At 42.2% G+C, this 19,543-nt stretch overlaps 1 protein-coding gene across 2 annotated transcripts in view; it reads right to left on the bottom strand.

Annotated features, from left to right (window-relative positions):
- Window positions 1-6,962, bottom strand: part of LOC134536158 (serine/threonine-protein phosphatase 2A 56 kDa regulatory subunit gamma isoform) — a 32,963-nt gene extending 26,001 nt beyond the window's left edge. Inside the window, exons 1-3 of one of the 2 annotated variants that reach the window (XM_063375785.1) lie at window positions 6,841-6,962; window positions 6,526-6,594; window positions 845-1,028 (exon numbers count right to left, since the gene is read on the bottom strand). In XM_063375785.1, coding sequence (XP_063231855.1) covers window positions 845-1,028; window positions 6,526-6,594; window positions 6,841-6,867 — 280 coding nt within the window. In that variant the 5' untranslated portion in view covers window positions 6,868-6,962. The remainder of the gene's footprint in view (window positions 1-844; window positions 1,029-6,525; window positions 6,595-6,840) is intronic. The other variant, XM_063375784.1, reaches the window with a different exon arrangement.
- Window positions 6,963-19,543: the final 12,581 nt, after the last annotated feature.

Here is a 19,543-nt window from a genome sequence, read left to right as displayed (position 1 = left end):
AATAACATTGCTGTTGTTAAAACTCACATCCAAACAATTCAATCACGACTGAATTTTTACGAGGATATGCTAAATCAATACGCACAGGAGCAGACATAGACCTAAATAGCAAAAAAAAACAACATAAATCTCTCAGAGAAACACATGGATTAATATTCTAACGGACAGGTTAAGTCCATGTTCATTCTTCCTTGCGCTTACCTCCAAAGGTCCTAACCAAACCTGCGTGATCAAACGACAGAAAATTATACACTATTTTCTTGAGAGTTAAAATATTTTAACACAAGAAGTTACATAAATAACATTGCACTTAAGTTACTATTTGCCTTGTAACTACCCCACCAAAGCTAACACTGTCTAACCAAACCTCTTGACATCTGACACTTGACCTTTGAGACTTGATTTGTGCCGCTGCAAAAATTTAGGAAAAAAAACCTTTTTGGATGCTAAACTGATTGACTAACCAGTTACTTTCCAATGTAACAATTATTATCTTCATACTGCACTAGTTGACTCAATTATCATCTAGTATATTCCACAAAGGAGTGCAGTTTTCTGACATAACTTTAGGTACTAATGTTTTTTATTCATCCAACATTTCTGAGAAAAATATAAAATTGCTGTTGAATGACTGGCTGGCCTGGTCCTTTAGAAAAAAAATTATTTATTTTATATAATGTAATGTATTTATTGTAATGCCAGCTTAATACCTCACACGAATGAGTCAAAAAAATAACTTCCCTTCACGGAGAAGACTGCAGTAAGTTTCGCTCGTGGAACCACCACGAGTCTGCGAAACGCACCGGCCCGAAACACCAACGAGAAGAGCCACGTGTGGCCTTACCTTTAAGGAGTGGCAGCTTCTGCAGTTCACGGTTCTTGCTGATGTTGAACCTGGACGAACTCTGTCGCTTGTCCTTCTTGATGTGGGGGGGGCCGGGGTACTTGATCTTGTTGATCTGCGTGGGGGGTGGCACATTTCCCTGGGCCAGCTGCTCGGGGCGTGGCGGCGTTACCGTCTTGTTCGCCTGTCCCCAGGTACAAGATTTTTTTTTTCCTTCAGCGCTTTACTAGGTGCTACACAAACACTTCTTTTTTACATGCTTTATATTAGCTTCACCTGTATGTTTGTCTGTCCGTCTGTAACTCTTTCGACTAAGAGTGAGTGGCTCATTACTGTAAAATGTCCCACTAATTTCATTACGTTCGTTAGCCGAGCGGTCTAAGGCGCGCGACTACTGTGTCGTCAGCTTTCGGATTCAGCGATCGTGGGTTCTACTCCTGGCCACGCCGAAAAAAAATTTTATTTTTTTTTTTCCGGTAAATTCTAAGATTATATACATACATCTAACTGTAAATGATTCGGAGAGACTTTACCATTTCTTTGTGACGTTGCAACTCCAAATAGTTATCTCAGATGGTAATAGGTAGTGTCGGTAACTCATTTCCCTATGATAATTATACATAAATATAGTTTAAAAAACTAAAAAAACATGCTTTTAAAGAATATAAAACTAAAAAATTAAAAATAAATATAGTTTAAAAAACTAAAGAAACATGCTTTTAAAGATTATCAAACTAAAAAGTTAAAAATAATTTTAAAATTTAATTTATGACAATAGTATATAAGCAATACTAGTATAAACGAGAAAAAAGCATGGGGCGCTTAATATACAAAAAATATGGCACAAAGCGCCTCAAGCTTTTTTCTCGTTTATACTAGTATTGCTTATATACTATTGTCATAAATTAAATTTTAAAATTATTTTTAACTTTTTAGTTTGATAATCTTTAAAAGCATGTTTCTTTAGTTTTTTAAACTATATTTATTTTCATTTAATTTTGAAGCGCAGTGATACACTCCAGGCAAATACTGGGTAAGATATGGATGGTTTCTTGATCTATGTCATTGCATGTTACCTTCTCAAGGTCTAAGAAACTGGTGAAAGTTCCATATCCCTTGATCCTGATGGCACGAAACCTGAATACGTTGATCCTGTGGTACATGACGCTTGCTGTTTTATACGGAGTATGTCGAAAGATCCTGGACATAACAAAAAAACTTGTGATGTAACAATGAATTATGATCATAAATTGAATAGGAAAGGAAAAATTTTGACAAGACTTTGAACAGTTTGTTTGTTGGTGAAATTCTTTTTTTGTTTGGTCAGGATCTTTCGACATACTAAATTAAATAAGCCATAATGACTGCAGTCAGCTGTCTCCCTCCCACACACACTGAATTCTACAGCACTTCTGGGTAATTGTTAAGGCTTAGAAGTCTATGAAAATTGCATGGTTTACAGAATTATCAACAGTAATTCTGAATTAGATTCAAAATTCAAATTCCAAAATATCTTTTTTTCCAGACATGTTTTACAAATATTTTATAAGTAAACATTATAACCAGGCATACTTAAAATTTTATGGAAATTTTAATGTACCTAATCTAATGTAACGAACCACTCTTTAAAAATGTTCAATTACTGGTAAACTACTTCATGTAACACAACATCCTCTTAGATAATGATTGGTAAACATGCAAGTTAAAAAAATTATCATTTTGGATACTTGTGTATAATTTCACAAAATAGACGATCACCAAAATTACCTTAAAAACAAGTGAATATTTATGGAAAATTATTAAAATAGAAATAATTAAATTAGTGTAGCAATTTTAATAATGTTAACATTAATTTTTAATCATTTATAATATTAATTACTATATATATTAAAGACAGAAGGCAGACAGGTAAGTTCAGATGTGCCCACTAAAGTAATACCATATAGGTACTTGAAAGTACTCCATGCTAAAAAAATTCTCAAATCTGTAAAGAATATTTCTTACCAGTAAGTTACCAGTAGCAGTACCTATTCTGTAAAGGAGCATTTCAATATTTGCAGAGATATTAGCAGAATACATGTGAAACATTTAGTTTGTAGGTTTATGTAAAATGTTTAATCTCCTAAGTTAGGCAAATTGCTTAATTTTCAACGTTATGTAACACATAACATTTACGAGGTAAATTTTGGGCCCATTGAGGTAATAAAAACTAAATGGTACGTTTGTTAGATTAAGGGTAAATATGTAGAGTCGCGGTATATGCAAAAAAAAATGCTAAAAATCCGAAAATACTTCTATTCTATGCTCTTTCACTTCCTCTTTTCAAATCAACCGGCGGAGATAAGAAATTCCAAACAATTTAGGAGATATCAAATTTTTTAATTTTCATCACAATACCTGTGTATTCATGCGACGATCACCATTGTTTCTGGTTTACGAGTATCTATTATGTTTCTTATTGGACAATTTTGTCACGTGACAGTTCCGTGATTGGCCAGTATTCAAATGAACCAATACGTGATTATTTATTTATTTATGTTCCGTCGGAGGTATCGCGACGTAGGTGAACGACTACATCATTTCCTCCTAATGGCAAAGGAAATGTACTCGCCTTCAACTTAGGTGGGTTTTTAACGTTTCTAATTTTAAAGTCTTATTTTTTATTTGGATATTGTTGCGCAAGTAATAAGTAACAAAAAAATTTTTACGAGATTTGTTAATGTTCATCATTTGTCCGGGTTTGTTAGGTCAGGTCAGTTACATTATAAACACTTTAAAACTAAAGAACCATTGAAATTAAATCATATTATTTTTAATGTACGCTTAGTTTGAAAGTATTCATAATGTAACTGACCTGACCTAATCGACCATTTTAGTTCCTACTGTGGTAAATATGTAGTTGGGCGGTATATGCGAAAAAAAATGTTAAAAATCCGAAAATACCTTTATTGTATGCTCTTCAACTTCCTCTTTTCATTAAAAGCGGCGGAGGTAAAAAATTCCAAATACTTTAGGAGATATCGAATTTTTAAATTTCGTAATATGTAGTTGAGCGGTATTTGCTAAACAAAAATGTTAAAAATCCGAAAATACCGTTCTTATATGCTCTTCAACTTCCTCTTTCCATTAAAAGTGGCGGAGATAAGAAATTCCAAATACTTTAGGAGATATCGAATTTTTAAATTTCGTCATATGTAGTTGAGCGGTATTTGCTAAAAAAAAATGTTAAAAATCCGAAAATACCTTTATTATATGCTCTTCAACTTCCTCTTTCCATTAAAAGTGGCGGAGATAAGAAATTCCAAATACTTTAGGAGATATCGAATTTTTTTAATTTCATCACAATACTAGTGCATTGATGTGGCAATTATAAAAAATTGTTTACGAGTATCTACTTTTTTTTTTAATTGGTTAATGTCGTCACGTGATTGTTCGTGATAGGCCAGAATTCAAACGAACCAATACGTGATTATTTAGTTCATTTATTGTTTAAAACGTTGTTTAATTATCACCTCCAACTTAGGTGAGTTTTTAACGTTTCTAATTTTAAAGTGTTATTTGTTATTTTGATATTGTTGCACAAGTAATAAGTAACAAAAAAAATTTACGTGAGTTGTTACTGTGCATCCTTTGTTACAGGTTTGTTATGTAAGGACAGTTACATTATAAATAATTTAAAACTAAAGAATAATTAAAATTAATTCACATTATTTTTAATGTCGGCTTAGTTTTAAAGTATTAATAATGTAACTGACCTGACCTAATCAACCATTTTATTAATTACGCATTCACGATTCACGTATTCACGAACACACAGCAAAATAACAAAAATGGCGTCGCTGGAATGGTTCCACAGGTCTTGTATTGCAAAATTAAAAAATTCGATATCTCCTAAAGTATTTGGAATTTCTTATCTCCGCCGCTTTTAATGAAAAGAGGAAGCTGAAGAGCATAAAATAAAGGTATTTTCGTATTTTTAACATTTTTTTCCGCAAATACCGCCGAACTACATATGATGAAATTTAAAAATTCGATATCTCCTAAAGTATTTGGAATTTCTTACCTCCGCCAATTTTAATGAAAAGAGGAAGTTGAAGAGCATATAATAAAGGTATTTTCGGATTTTTAACATTTTTTTTTCGCAAATACCGCCCAAGTACATATTTACCCCTACTGTTCATCCTTTGTCCCGGTTTGTTTGGTCAGGTCAGTTACATTATAAATATTTTAAAACTAAACAGTTATTAAAATTAATTCACATTATTTTTTAATGTCCGCTTAGTTTGAAAGTATTAATAATGTAACTGACCTGACCTAATGGACCATTTTATTTATTACGCATTCACGAACACACGGCAAAATAACAAAAATGGTAACGGTCGAATGGTTGTATAGGTGTTGTATTGCAAAATTAAAAAATTCGATATCTCCTGAAGTATTTGGAATTTCTTATCTCCGCCGGTTTTAATGAAAAGAGGAAGTGAAAGAGCATATAATAAAAGTAATTTCAGATTTTTAGAATTTTTTTTTTCGCAAATACCGCTACTCTACATGTTCAAAATTAAAATTTTTGATATTTCTTAAAGTATTTGGAATTTCTTATCTCCGCCGGTTGATTCGAAAAGAGGAAGTGAAAGAGCATAGAATAAAAGTATTTTCAGATTTTTAACATTTTTTTTTTGCATATACCGCTACTCTACATATTTACCAGACCAGATTCTAGAAAACTCTATAGGTACCTGAAAACAATACTTAAATCAAGGGAAGACTAGAAGCAGGGGGGTTTGCACCAGAAAAGATTACAGAGCAGCAACGAAAAGGTACAAACTTGCTGGATATAAGATGAAATGAGGAATAAAAGGAATGAAAAGTGTTAGTAAAACTTGGTACACATCGAGAGGAAAGACAGAGTAAAAGTAGGGTAAGTCCTTGCCACGGAGATTGTGCCCTACAACATCAAAATTAAAATTAAAATTCAATTTCATCTGACTTCATCAGCATCCCCACTACCCATTCTGGTAATTTTCTAGAGATAGCGCTGTTCGAAAAAATTAGAAATAAAATTATGAAAATATTATTTTTGAGTTCATTTCATAATATTTGATTTTTTTCTGTAAACTGGCATTACAATATTTCAAGTGGTTAACCACTTTGAACAGATAAGTTGGATAAGCTGCATATAAAATAGGCTACTTACTGCAGGGAAGACAGTTGGTTAGGTTAATGACATTTAAAATACTTAACTGCATTTCTTCAGCACAAGCAATACTCAAAAACATAATTTTGCTAAACAATTATTTTTAATAAGCACCTACGGTACCCTATAAAATTACCCAGAGATGTTTTTAACCTTAATTCCATAATGCCGTTTAGTGAGTTAAAGAAAAAGCAACATTACCAGCAATTAAAAAAACATTTTCATAATTATGACATTTCAAATAAGCCAAAGCTTTCAACATTTATGGGTCATAAAGACGTCAACATATATCTTTAGGGCCTGTTTCTAATACATTTATAGCATAGTGTCTGCACGTCTGTCTGTACTTACAGTTATTTTGCATTTATAATGTAACAAATTTCTTTACAAACGAAAAACGAAATAATCATTGCCTACCAAAATAACCTAACTCGCACGTAATGCAACATTAGGTGAAACAAATATAAATAAAAACATAGCCTACCTCCTCAACACTCTCAGAGTTATCTTTGCCGTTCTTCCCGTTTCCTGTCCCAGACTTCTTTGACACCTCCTGTACGTAAGAACAAACTTAACACAGACAAATTATAATGCTAAATGTTCTTACTTCTAAACACCAAAGAAACAATTAATAACAAGTGAAGTGACAGGTTAAATAAGGCTATTTGACACGGCGTCAGCCGTTACGCCCAGTTTATACATTGAAACTTAACCAAACGTAACAAACATCAACACAAAAAGTACGTGAAAGATATGACGTTCACAATCCCCGTTTATCACAAATCATCAAGACCCACACCTTCTCCTTTTTCAATTTATTTGGCATCTTCGGTAAAATTATGACATGAAAGAGAAGCACCAGCAGTTCACAAGATGCAACATCATTGGTTAGTTGCAGTCACGTGGTTTCCATAGAATGAGAAATAATAATTAATTTTTTCAGTTTAAGTACCTAAATATTAAAGAAGTAAACGAAAATAACAAAAACAATAAAAAAATAAGAAGATAAACATTACAGACGATAATTTAATTAAAACCGTTAACAAAACAAAAATGGTTTTAGACAAAGTCTTATGAAGACCTTAGACCAAGTCAATGTTAAAATTTATGTCATACCTTCTTCGTTCTCAATTAAAGCCCAAGACCAAGATTTTATTTATTTATTTATTTATTTATTTATTTTTATTGTTTGCTTGAAAGCCTGAGTATGTACATTGTTGAGTACCATCCCGATACTTGTGCAGTTTGATATGGAGTACGAAGTCCACTTGACTTTTACCGCCTACCAAAAGGATATAATTTTAAATTTGGTTGGCCTTATAGCCTGCTTATAGGTATGCTAATAGTGTCACCTGAAAACCCAACATTCCTTTGAATGAATAGTTATCCAGCAGCCAATCTTACACAAACACTTATAGAAATACTCTGGTTTATATTTATTTGGATTTTAGTTAGTTTTTTTTTTTTTTTTTTTTTTTAGTTTTTTGATTCCAAGCCCAAGCAATGTCGGAATATTAATTTGATTAAGGGCCTTAAATAAGAAAGAAAAACTGTGCATTTTGAAGTATGTAGTGTATTAGATTTTTAAGGTAGTTATATACAGACTGGTCACAATAAATTTAAATAACATATGATTTAACATTCTGGGCACACAGAAGTGATGTGTCAAGATATATGCCTACAATCCAACACCAAACATTGTCAAATTAAACTGTTCATGTGTAACTCAAGCAATCTTAGTTATGTTTGTCAATTATTTAACACAAATAGTTTCAACTTCCTGCATTACCTTATTTCCTTCAAACCTCTCAGTGCCCCTCAGTGGTTTTTTAATTGGGGGACATAATCTGACGGCACCTCAAGTGCTCCTTTGTGCCCCTTGTGTAGTTAAAGAAACTTTATCTATGGTTTTTAAAATACTGGAAGCTTCATCAAGTGGGCGAAACAGTAACAACTGTATAATACTCAGAGAACACAAGGGAGCAACCAAAAATATTAGTTAGTTCTCACAAAGGGAACTAGGAAGGAGAATCGTTATTGAAGTGAAAAACACATATGTTTGCTTAAAATTTACCCTTTTTATTGTTAGTTAAGATATGCATTATATTATTTTGATGTTCTTTGAAATTACAAAATTACCATTATTGGAATCAATAATTAATTATTTTAAAGGGGTCCCGGGCCATTTGAAGTCATTAGTTACAATTTTACGATACATTTCATAAATGAGACTATGAAAATAACCATAATAGTTTTAACATTAATACAATTGATAGTTATAAAAAAACAATTGCTCTGATTGGTGCTGGAGTACATATTCAAAATGTTGCATAGCGGACTGTTCACTGGCGGAGCATAATTAGGAGGTTCTGGGCTTCAGTCTGATCGGCGTAAATTTGGCAGACTAAGTCTTGAAAGGAAACTTCACTCGAGTCTTGAAACATTTCTTGACTCAAGTCTTGAACCCCACTGGAACCAAAAGGGAATCCAGTGGTCAAGAATAGTAAACTAATTAAGTTAGGGCAAAAGGATAACGAGGAGGCAACAATTGTCGAACAGGACGTTGACTTTTCCACTGACGCCGCCGTCAGTGCTCCCTCTGAGAGCACAGGCCGTTATGTGTCCTCAACACCTGATAAGTGCCGCGCCCCGAACGCGCCCGCGCGCGCAACGTAGTGCAGTGCCCCGAACGGCGTGACGTCAGTCACGGCCTCCTACGTGTGCAAAGCGCCCGGCCGGGTGTGGCACTGCGCAAGGGTATTGTTTATTCATGCATTCGATAATATAAACAGAAACTAATAAATCTAAAACCATCAATAATCAATGTTAATGCAATAATCATTTTATAAAGGGTTATAATTCGCAAAACTGGCCGAAGTCATCTTCCCGCGCTCCGCAGTTTTCCCGCGGAATTTCCCCCCTCCCTGGCCCCGGCGGCCAGGGAGGTTAGTCAGTCGCCATCCAGCACTCGCCCGGGCCGGCAGCCCACGCACGGGGAGCCTTCAACTTTCGCGCCAACATTCCGTAACTGCAATAGGTAATTATAGTCCAATCGTTTTATATCAGCTCCCCGGTCGGCCCAAACCGGCCGTTAGCGATCTCGCGCGGTCTATTAATAAAGTGTGTAGTCCATTCACGGACTTTCTATTTTTTACGTAATTAATTAGGTGACCCCTAGTGGCACCTGCGCCTCACGCTATTACGTCCCCCCTCGGGACATAGTTCTTTGCCCACGCAGGGCGGCACTGCGCCAAACGCGACCACAAACATTCGGACGAGTCATCAACTGGGACTTGCCACGGCCACGTGTACGATATCGTTCAAGATTCCCACGTGTCCGTACCCAGCTTAACGTGGCCCTCGCCACCACGCGGACTAGCTGCCTGTGCATATCCTCCTGTGCGGGACGTACCACAGTGATTTAGTGTAATGTGTTTTCGTAAGTAAATTCGCGGGACCTACCGCCCTTATAGTGTAATGTGTTTTCATAAGTAAATTCGCGGGACCTACCGCCCTTATAGTGTAATGTGTTTTCATAAGTAAATTCGCGGGACCTACCACCCTTATAGTGTAATGTGCTTTCATAAGTAATTGGCGGGACCTATCACTCACGCACCTCGCGTTACGTCCGCGGACTTTCGCATAAACCAGGACAGGTTCATCGTGCGCGGAGCTTAGGTCGACGATGAAACGGCAAGTTACGTGATCGTGCGACATGAAGTGTGCTACGCAATAAAACGACTACAAGTACGTGTGCATTCCATTAATCAGGCGTCCTGGGAGGCCATAACAGCCCGGGGAGTCCTTTGTCGCCGCATCCCTGCCTGCAGCCACAAGGCCAGGAACCCCACCCTTGAGATTCAAAATTAACCCACTAGTGTAAATTTACGTAAATTCAGATCAGGCAACGGGGACGGCGTCACCACTTACCGATCTGGGGTTGAAGTGAAGTGAAGTGAAGTTAAGTTAAGTGAAGTCACTCCCCGAAGGGAGGCGGCGCGAGTAGTCGCGATGAACCGTCGCGAAACATTATGCGAAATTACTACTTGGCTTAACTAATGGCAAATAGCCAACCAGAAGAATAAAAAAAATGTTAGGGAACACTCCCGAACTTGAGAGATCACATCTCTTAGCTAGGTTGCGGCGGTGAATACATAAACGGCACGGGCGATGCAGCTCCGGCACGAGATGCTATCGCGGTAACCGCCGAAGGAAGAATCTCTCGCTCTTCCAGGTGACATGAAGTTAAGTTAGAGAGAGAGGCCCGGATTCTTAGGGAGTGGGAGTAGTGGCCTCTGATTGGCTAGAATAAGCCCGGCGGAGTACTTGCTCTGCCCTCAAAAAAAATATGAAGAGGGCTCATTGACTAACTTAAAGGGGCCTAAGAGGTGCAAAGCAAAGCGCTCTGTTGGGGACAACAGGAACTGACTCTGTGTTGGTACGCAAGAGTCTCGCGGGGGGGAACTAGCGAAAGCTTGTACCATATGGAGCCCTCTTGGTGCGAGCTCTGTCGGGGAGGAAAGGAACTTAGATTAAGTATGGTCGCGGCCGCCAGAGCGCTCGCTCCGACGCCTAATAGAAGGTAATTTAGTTTTCCGTGCCACCGGGAGATGGCGCAAGCTGTCCATTTGCCGGCCTGGGATCTGTTATAGAGACCGGGAGGGGGTTTATCCAGAGGGAAGGATCTGGAATGAATAGAGGGGAAAAGAGAAGGCAGGGGGGTAGTGCTGCGTAGTGGGAAAGGCCGCCTACAGGACTCCCGAGGCGTGTCGGGACCGACTGTAACCTGTGCCGGCGAACCTGACCAAAGTTACTTCGGTCAACTGTAGCTTGAGCTAAGGGTGTTCCTAGGAGGGCTGACGGAAGCAAAGGTAGCGTGTGGCAGGTCGTGCGCAGAGCACTGAAGGGGTGCGAAATTTCACTCGCGTACGTGCAGAGAAGCGGGGAGACATGAGACGATGCTTAATCAGGACTTGAGTGGTGTGGGAGCCCGTGGATGAAACGGCCCGAGACAAAATTAAATAGGAGAGTACAATACTGGGATAAAATTTTGATAGTCTGTAACAAGCTACAGAAAAATTACAAAAAATATTTATTTAAATAATACTAAGTCTGAAGATGAGCCAGGAGAATATGACAATTTATGGCTCAGCTTCCAGTCGTCTAGACTGTTGTTGCACATTGCCATCTCTTTGCCCTGAGAGCACCACCAGTGCACATATGTGCGGTAAAGTGTTGATAGTAGTGGGAGAAACGAACAGTGGGGCCAGGGGCATCAATGCACCATTGTGTGTTTTCTTTAATGTGTTATATATTTTTATTTTCAGCAAGACTCGTGTTAAATTAAAATAACTGTGTAATATATTTTACTAACATATTTTAAAAGGTTGTGTGTATTCAGATATTGTTCACCCAGCGAAGATGCGATTTCCGCCTGTGATGTGTCATGTACTTCGTGGGTCGCGCACTGAAGAGGTGCAAAGACGCGGGCTGAGGACGCGTGGGGAGTCGATCTTGATAGGGTGGACAGAGAGAGAGCATCTGCCTGGCCAGAAAGACATGTTACATTAAGTGCCGAGAAGTCGTTGTGGCTATCACGTTTCTACCATCTTTGACCATGGGTGACGTGAGTAATCACTACAGCTTCAGTCAAGTACACAGTACTTAGTCGTCGGAGCCATACACAGTGAGATTAGGCCGGAATAACCAGTTAGAAGTGGCATGGAATAGGACTTTGCAGCATACCCTGGCTCTGTTTCCGGGAGACACGTCACCAGCACCTATAATATTGCCAAGTAAGGAACGACTGTGGAACGAAATGAATGGAGCTGGGCATCACCCCTCGATGGTCACAGGCGGGACAGTGATAGTCTTATTTATGATCGATTATGGTATTTAAAGCAGCAATCTTTGATGAACTGTTTTATTGGAATAAACGCCAGGCTAGATCACTCAGGCCAAGAGGCTCGAACCCCTCTACCACCTATCTGAGCAGCCAGTATTGTCACCACGCCAAACGGGATCAGACCTGGCAACATAATATCCTACCGTCACCCGACCTCTGTGAAAAGCCCGGGGGGTACCTGACGGGCGCTACGGGCATCGCAATGCTCTTGTTGTCCGGAGGGGCGCCAGGCTAGCTGGCTGCTAGGCCGTTGATGTTGGGTCGTGGGTACTCTGCTCCCGCGTGCCCCGCTAGGTACATGGTTTGAATCTAACCTGAATGGTTCTCCCTTGGTTGTAAAGGCCGCTCGGCCATGTGGAGGACGGGAGATAACGGAAAATGATTGTATACGAGTTGGTGAGAATACATTTAATTTGGGAGTTTCACAGGGGGTCCATGTGGGTACACGGTACGCTCTACAAGTCCGCTCCGCGGTACAGTCCCGCTACAAAAATTCTCACCAACACTTGGCGACGTTGCCGTCACCCGACCTATGTGAAAGGCCCGGGGGGTACCTGATGGGCGCTACGGGCGTCGCGGTGCTCTTGTTGTCCGGAGGGGCGCCAGGCTAGCGGACTGCTAGGCCGTTGATGTTGGGTCGTGGGTACTCTGCCCCGCGTGCCCCGCCAGGTACACGGCTTGAATCTACCCTGAATGGCTCTCTCTTGACTGTGAAGGCCGCTCGGCCGTGTGGAGGACGGGAGACTCCGGAAAATTAGTATACACGAGTTGGTGAGAATTACCTTTAATCTAGTCCCGCTACAAAACACTCTCACCAACACTTGGCGACGTCTAGCCATTACACGATTAACACAGAAAAAACATAACGCTACGCGACATTAATGGTTACCGCGGCAGTCTCGCGGGACGCGGGTCGATGCTCGCTGGAGACGGCCAGTGCTGAACATTAACGGGTGCAGGGGGTGCTCTATGAGCGGGCTCCTAAATTCGGCGAAACACTTACGTGTGTGCAGCCGGCAGGCATATGCACGGCGTCCTTAAGTAAAAACACTTTCGCTGGAGTCGGCCAGTACCGTACGTTTTGTGCTACGATACGTATCGCGGTATCACACTGAAGACGGTCGGGATAGGCCCGGCTCCGCAAAATACACGCCAAGTTGACGTGGGCAGCGGTGAATTAACAAAAGGTTTTAAATTTAAAGATTTAGTACAGAATAAAAAGTAATAAAATGAAAGAAACTTGGATGCTGCCCACGAACACACCTCTGTTCCCGGCGCGGAGTGGTTCGAGACTGCGGGACATGGCCGCCTCGCAAGGAAGAGAAACTTTCTCTTCTTTGTGAGTCGGCGTCAAAAAACTTATATTAATTTAATTTACTATATTACCAGTTAAAACATGTTCCAGTTGCCCAATTAAAATGTAGCACCTGGTAATTGGGTGCTTAAGGCTTAACAATAGTTTTAATGTATTTAATTATTTAAAATGTGACATCAAGTTGGCGACTGTAAATTTACTACCATGTTGTCCCACTGTGAATTGTTTTAGAGGGACTTCTCCTATTCCGACATTCACGGGCATTTTAATTAAGGCCAGTGGCCGCGGTGACTGTTAATTTGGTTTGTTGTCTATTGGGGTCACACCCGAGGCGCTCGCCTGACTCAATCCGGCTGGGCAAGGGGCGCGCTCCGAAAATGGGATACGGTACTGGCGGTGCGGAGCACGGGCTTAAAGGCCATGGTCGGTACGACGTCAACGTCTAGTGGTTACACAATTAACAAGAAAAAAACACAACACTACGTGAAACTGAAATGGTTACCGCGGCAGTCTCGCGGGACGTGGGTCGATGCTCGCTGGAGACGGCCAGCGCCGAAAGTTAACGGGTGCAGGGGGGAGGGGGAGGCTTGATGAGCAGGCTCCTAAGTCCGGCGAAACACATACATGAGTATACAGCGCGGTATCACGATGAAGACGGTCGGGTTAGGCCCGGTTCCGCAAAATACGCGCCGAGTCGATGTGGGCAGCGATGAATTAATAAAAGGATTAAAATTTGAACGTGTGGTGCAGAATAAAAATAATCAATGAAACAAACTTAAATGCTGCCCACGGACACACGTCTGTTCCCGGCGCGGAGTGGTTGTAGACTGCCGAACATGGCCGCCTCGCAAGGAAGTGAAACTTTCTCTTCTTTGTGAGTCGGCACCAAAAACTTATAATAATTTAATTGGTTACATGATGAGTAAAAAACATGCTCCAGGTGCTTGATTAAAATGTAGCACCTGGTAATTGGGTGCTTAAGGCTTTACAATGGTTTTAATGTATTTAATTATTCAAATTGTGACATCAAGTTGGCGACTACTAACATATTGTCCCACTGCGAATTGTTTTAGAGGGATTTCTCCTAGTCTGACTTGATCATAGTCACGGGTATTTTAATTAAGGCCAGTGGCCGCAGTGACTGTTAATGAGGTTTGTTGTCTGCTCCGTGCGTGGTGTACTCGCCCGGAGTGGCTACGACGCACTTATTACATGTCGGGTAATTAGTAATTCCGTACTAATGGCTTTTTCCCTTAATTTAATTATGGGTTCGAGCCTCCGGGGTTCGGTACCTTTAAGTTTCATTACATCTATTGGGGTCACGCCCAAGGCGCTCGCCTGACTCATTCCGGCTGGGCAAGGGGCGCGCTCCGAAAACGGGATACGGTACTGGCGGTGCGGAGCACGGGCTTAACGGCCATGGTCGGTACGACGTCAATCCTAACTACTTTTTTTTAATTACACTTTCTGGTACTTGGGCTCGATTACATTATGAAACTGGCCAATTCCAGAGTGTTTTAAAATTTATAATTTGATATCAAAGAAATACCAAAAACACCACCCTTTGGACTAAATGCAAGTGTCAATATAAAGTGCAATGTGTTGACGACAGTCGTCGTACCCTCCTAGATGCAGAGGCCATACCTGTTCACCGACGTGGGCCTAAGGGTGATATGCTTCCCCCCCCCCCCCCCACGTGGACCGACGTGACCACAAGCCTCCACAAGTGTGTAGATATTGTACAAATACTTCGCCTATCATTAATCGGTCATTCATTTATCAATTGGTGTTTTTTTTAATTAATTAATTACTGGTCATGTCTTTTCTTAATAATTATGTGTTTATGCTAGTGTTATGTCAGCTATGTAACTGCAGCCTGACGCACCGCGAGGTGGGCTGATCCCACGCCTGCCGATTTCCCCTCCCCTCCACCTAGGCCCGCGGGCCTCGGCCCGCTAGCGTGCGGGGCAGGGCAGTGGCGAACCAGACGCGAGAGCAAGCATACGTGTGCTCCGCTCCGCTCGGGAGACGTGTTTCTGCATTCGGAGTTCGCAGTCAGTGATAACGTCACGGGACTGTCTCGGCAGCCGAGCTGCTATTATCCGCATTCGTTATACCGCTGGAGTTTTCTCAGTTTTAAGGATCTTTTCGGCACTGTAGCTGCATACGTCATGGCCGTGTAGTTGCCTTTCGAATAGCTGAACTCTCTCAGTCCGTACGAGTATCTACTGGACCCTGTCCGCTCACATGACGGGCCACGTACGCGCTGTGTATATATACGGAACTGTCGTAACCGGTACGTTTAGACACGGGGCTACTCTCTCTTATCGTTTCGGGTCGCATCCTAAGGACGAGACTTATTTCCGGGAGTCTGGGTCGCGGCGGGGAGGACGCTCGTTCCGCGACGTGCCGGCCAGGCTGCGGCAGGATTGCTATACAGAAATAAAACGGGGCTCGTGAAAACGGACATCACCGCATTATCCTTTGAGCAACCTACTGTTCCTCCTACCCACGTGAAATTCCCTCCAGGTTCCGTATTTTCCAGTCCCGGCCACGTTAGCCTGAACTCACTTCCTCACCGACGAGAGCTACATGGGCAAAGCAGGACATTTCGCAGACAGGAAATTAGGGACCATATGCCGAGGGACGTCGGTATGCCTTCACCCGCGGTCTCGAGATCGAGACCCGGGGCGGTCCTAGTGGTTTTAGTGGCTCTTAATGAAATCTCCGGTGGGCGCCAGGTTAATTCGAGGATTAACCGAGGTGGTCGTAGGTTTTTGCCCCTGCGTGTTCCACTAGGATCGGCAGCTGTTGATGGTGGAAGGGAGTCCCTGCTTTTAATACGCACTGGCCCTAAACAGTGTAGAGAACTGTTTCCTAACTGTTCAGAGGGCGTCTACGAAATAAAGAAAACATTATTTAGGTGCTGGTTTTTAATCCCGCATCTCACAAAGTGTGGATGGACACAAGTTACACGATTACACTTGACAAATACGCTGACACTACACACACTCGCACTGAATAATTAATTACGTCTTATGTTGCGGCACTTGCATTTAAGATCCCTACATGGGTTTGAGGGTCGTCGAAGAGTTTGAGTGGGTTAACGGCCACTCCCGTGATGAACTGGAACTAGCTTTGTTCCCGGGCTCACCTGTGTGAGTCGCGGGCCCACGAAGGTAATATTAAGAGACAAGTCTTTAAGTTTGTAGTCGGCAGGCGTTTATGTTGCCGTCGGTGCTCCCTCTGAGAGCACAGGGTGCTATGTGTCCTCAACACCTGAGCCAGTGCTAGTGCGACGAACACGCCCGCGCGTGTGCCTTAGTGCAGCGCCCCGAACGGCATGATGTCAGTCACGGCCACCTAAATGCTCAAAGCACCCGGCCGGGAGTGGCGATGCGCAACAGGTTTTCAGTGCACATGCAAATGATTTAACAAACAGAAACTAATAATTCTAACAAGCATAAAAATTGTCTTTAATTAATTAATGATATTGTAAATTAATTCCGTTCACAAAACTGGCCGGCATCGCCTTCCCGCGCTCCGTCGTTTTCTCGCGCGTCTTCCTCCCTTCCCTGGCCCGGTTGCCAGGGAGAGTCGTCAGTAGCCATCCAGCACTCGCCAGGGCCGGCAGCCCCGCGCACGGGGAGCATCCAACTTTCGCGCCAATAACCACGTTTGCATCAATAGGTAATTATCTCCAAATCATATTTCTTCAGCTTCCCGGTCGGCCCTTACCGGCCGTACGAATTGTCATGCGGTCCATAATTAAATTGTGTGACCCGACTACGGGTCTTTAACGTAATATGTAATTTATAGTTCAAGGCAGCCCGCCGAGGTGCCTGCGCCTCACGCCGTAAGACCTCCCCACGAGGAGTTTGAAATTTGCCCGCGCAGGGCGGCATTGCGCCAAACATGCCCCACCAACGTACGAACGCTTCAATCCCTGGGACGTGCCACGGACGTGAACGAGAGACCACGTCGGGTCCCATCGCGCCCGTTCCCAGTTTAAACGTGGCCCACGCCACTACGAGAACCAGTCTCGCACCACGAGAGCATTAGAAGTCTGGAGACCGTCCCCACTTCGAGTCCGGGACGTACTAATAACTATTCAGTGTTAATTATCATGTTCAAGATTAGTGGATGTCGTCATCATCATATCCATGTATAAGTTAGTATTAATTGTTAATTCGCCTAGACAGTAACAGTTCCAGTTAGTAAGTGCATTACGAACTGCCACGTGTTATGAGCCCGACTTGCTGTGCCACGAACCGTTATCACCGTAGCTCTGGGTAGCCTGCACCCCTCGGTGGAATAGTCCTCAGAACACTGGGAGACGTAATCAGTGCCGCCATTCGAGGGCCGTGTAGGCGGAGTGAAGGTTGACGACGATACGGCCAGTCACGTGCCAGTGCCTCGTGTAACGTTCTGTAACGTGTGCTACCGGAATAAAACACTTAAATTTACGTGTGTATTTCACTAATACGGCGTCCTGGGAGGCCCTAACAGCCTGGGGGGCCCTTTGTCGACGCGTCCCTGCCTGCAGCCAGGAACCCCACCCTTGAGACTAAATTCACTTTATATAAATTTAATTAACCAAATTACAGGACAGGCAGCGGGAATGGCGTCAGCGTATGCTCGACGAATTATACTAAGTTCTCTTCGCGGGAGTCGGCCCGGACCGTAAAGTGACTGCGTCGCGAACCGTTGTTGCGCGACGAGCAAAAGTTAACGCGGCCGGGTTAAGCCCTGCACCGGAAAAGGGCATGGGGGCACGCGGGGAGAGGAAAAAGAGGTTTTAATGAATTATGGTATTTACCAGTATGAAGAATCAGGAGCACAAAAGTTGAAGTCTCCCCGCGGGAATTACACGTCCGCCCCGGCCCGTGAGTAAAACTCTACTGCTGCTTTGTGCCGGCTTGGGAGGGGAGGAAGCGTCATGACGTGCCGAACTTTATAATGTGCTATTATTCCAAATTTATAGTTATAATTAGACATTATTATTTCTAGAACCCTCGTAACTTAATGACATCTGTCTGAATTAGTTGGCGGAAGGCCTATAATAATAATACATAATAAAATTGAGATTAATAATATTTGAAAATAGAAAGTCAAGCTGGAGACTGTCTGTCACTTGTTGACTACTCCAGTGGCTATTTGCAGGTGAAAACAGGGAGGTTAATTAGGTTGATTTATGCTGTGGTTAATTATTGGCGGAATGCCGCAAGGAATGTTCCGAACGTTTATTAATTGCGGTTTCCCACGGGGGAAACCGCTGTACCCCTACGATGCACTTTCACTCTTAAGGGTTGTTTTGTTAATTAAAAAACACTTAATTACTCGCAGTAATTAATTAAGCATAAGAGCTGTTTGGTGGAGTTGGCATATGGGCGTAATTTATTTAAACACTCACCGACGTCGACGGCTCGCTTGACTCACGTGACGTGGGCTAGGGTTGCGTTCCGTTAGCGGGGTTTAATACTGGCGGGTGGAGGCCGGGATTTATGGCCTTCGGACGGACGACGTCAAGTGTGTTCATTGTAAGTGTTAAAAAATGTGATTGAAGGGGCAACATCAATGCTCATAAACTACAATATAGAACCTGCCATCTTTCAACAGAACTGTAAGTACTATTTTCGTAACTAAACTTTTTTTTTTTACTGATTCCACTTGTGGGAGTGTGGATGTGTTGACTAATATAGAAACGCTATAGAAACGCTATAGAAACGTATATCCACAGACTCATTTACGTTGATACTGACCTGCTGATGCTCCCTATGGTTGCACAGGCCATTGTGCCTCATCGTCATCTCAGCCAGCAGTGGGCAAAAAATGCGCTCCCAGCGCAGTGAAGTGCACCATTTTGAACATTCCCTGCAATCGATACATCAATAACCACCCGTGTGGTTACCGACCACTGAAAGTTGACGCCGTCCCTGCCTGATTTTGGTTCAGGTTCGCGATCTCAGGGAAGGTTCGGCCTTGTGGCTAGAGGTAGGGGTCAACGCAGTAGGGCCCCCCGAGCTGTTATGGCCCCTCGGGACGCCTGAATAATAACACAAAGCTTCTGAAGATAGTTGGTGAATTTAATACAGCACAGCCCAATACATGGTGCTGCCCGTTCTGGCCGTAACTGTTTGCCCGACGCGACTAGTCACACGCGCAGCTCACTTCTTCAGTGGCGGCTCACGATTTTTATGCGCGTGAGGGGCGGACTCGTACACGTGATGCTAAAGTTACAAAAAATACACTCTGATATGGCACACTATATCTTGACGCACA

The sequence above is a fragment of the Bacillus rossius genome, chromosome 10 (genome assembly GCF_032445375.1).
Source record: "Bacillus rossius redtenbacheri isolate Brsri chromosome 10, Brsri_v3, whole genome shotgun sequence".
Lineage (NCBI taxonomy): Eukaryota > Metazoa > Arthropoda > Insecta > Phasmatodea > Bacillidae > Bacillus > Bacillus rossius.
Note: the sequence above shows the minus strand (reverse complement) of the source record. Positions and strands in the feature narration are given on the sequence as shown.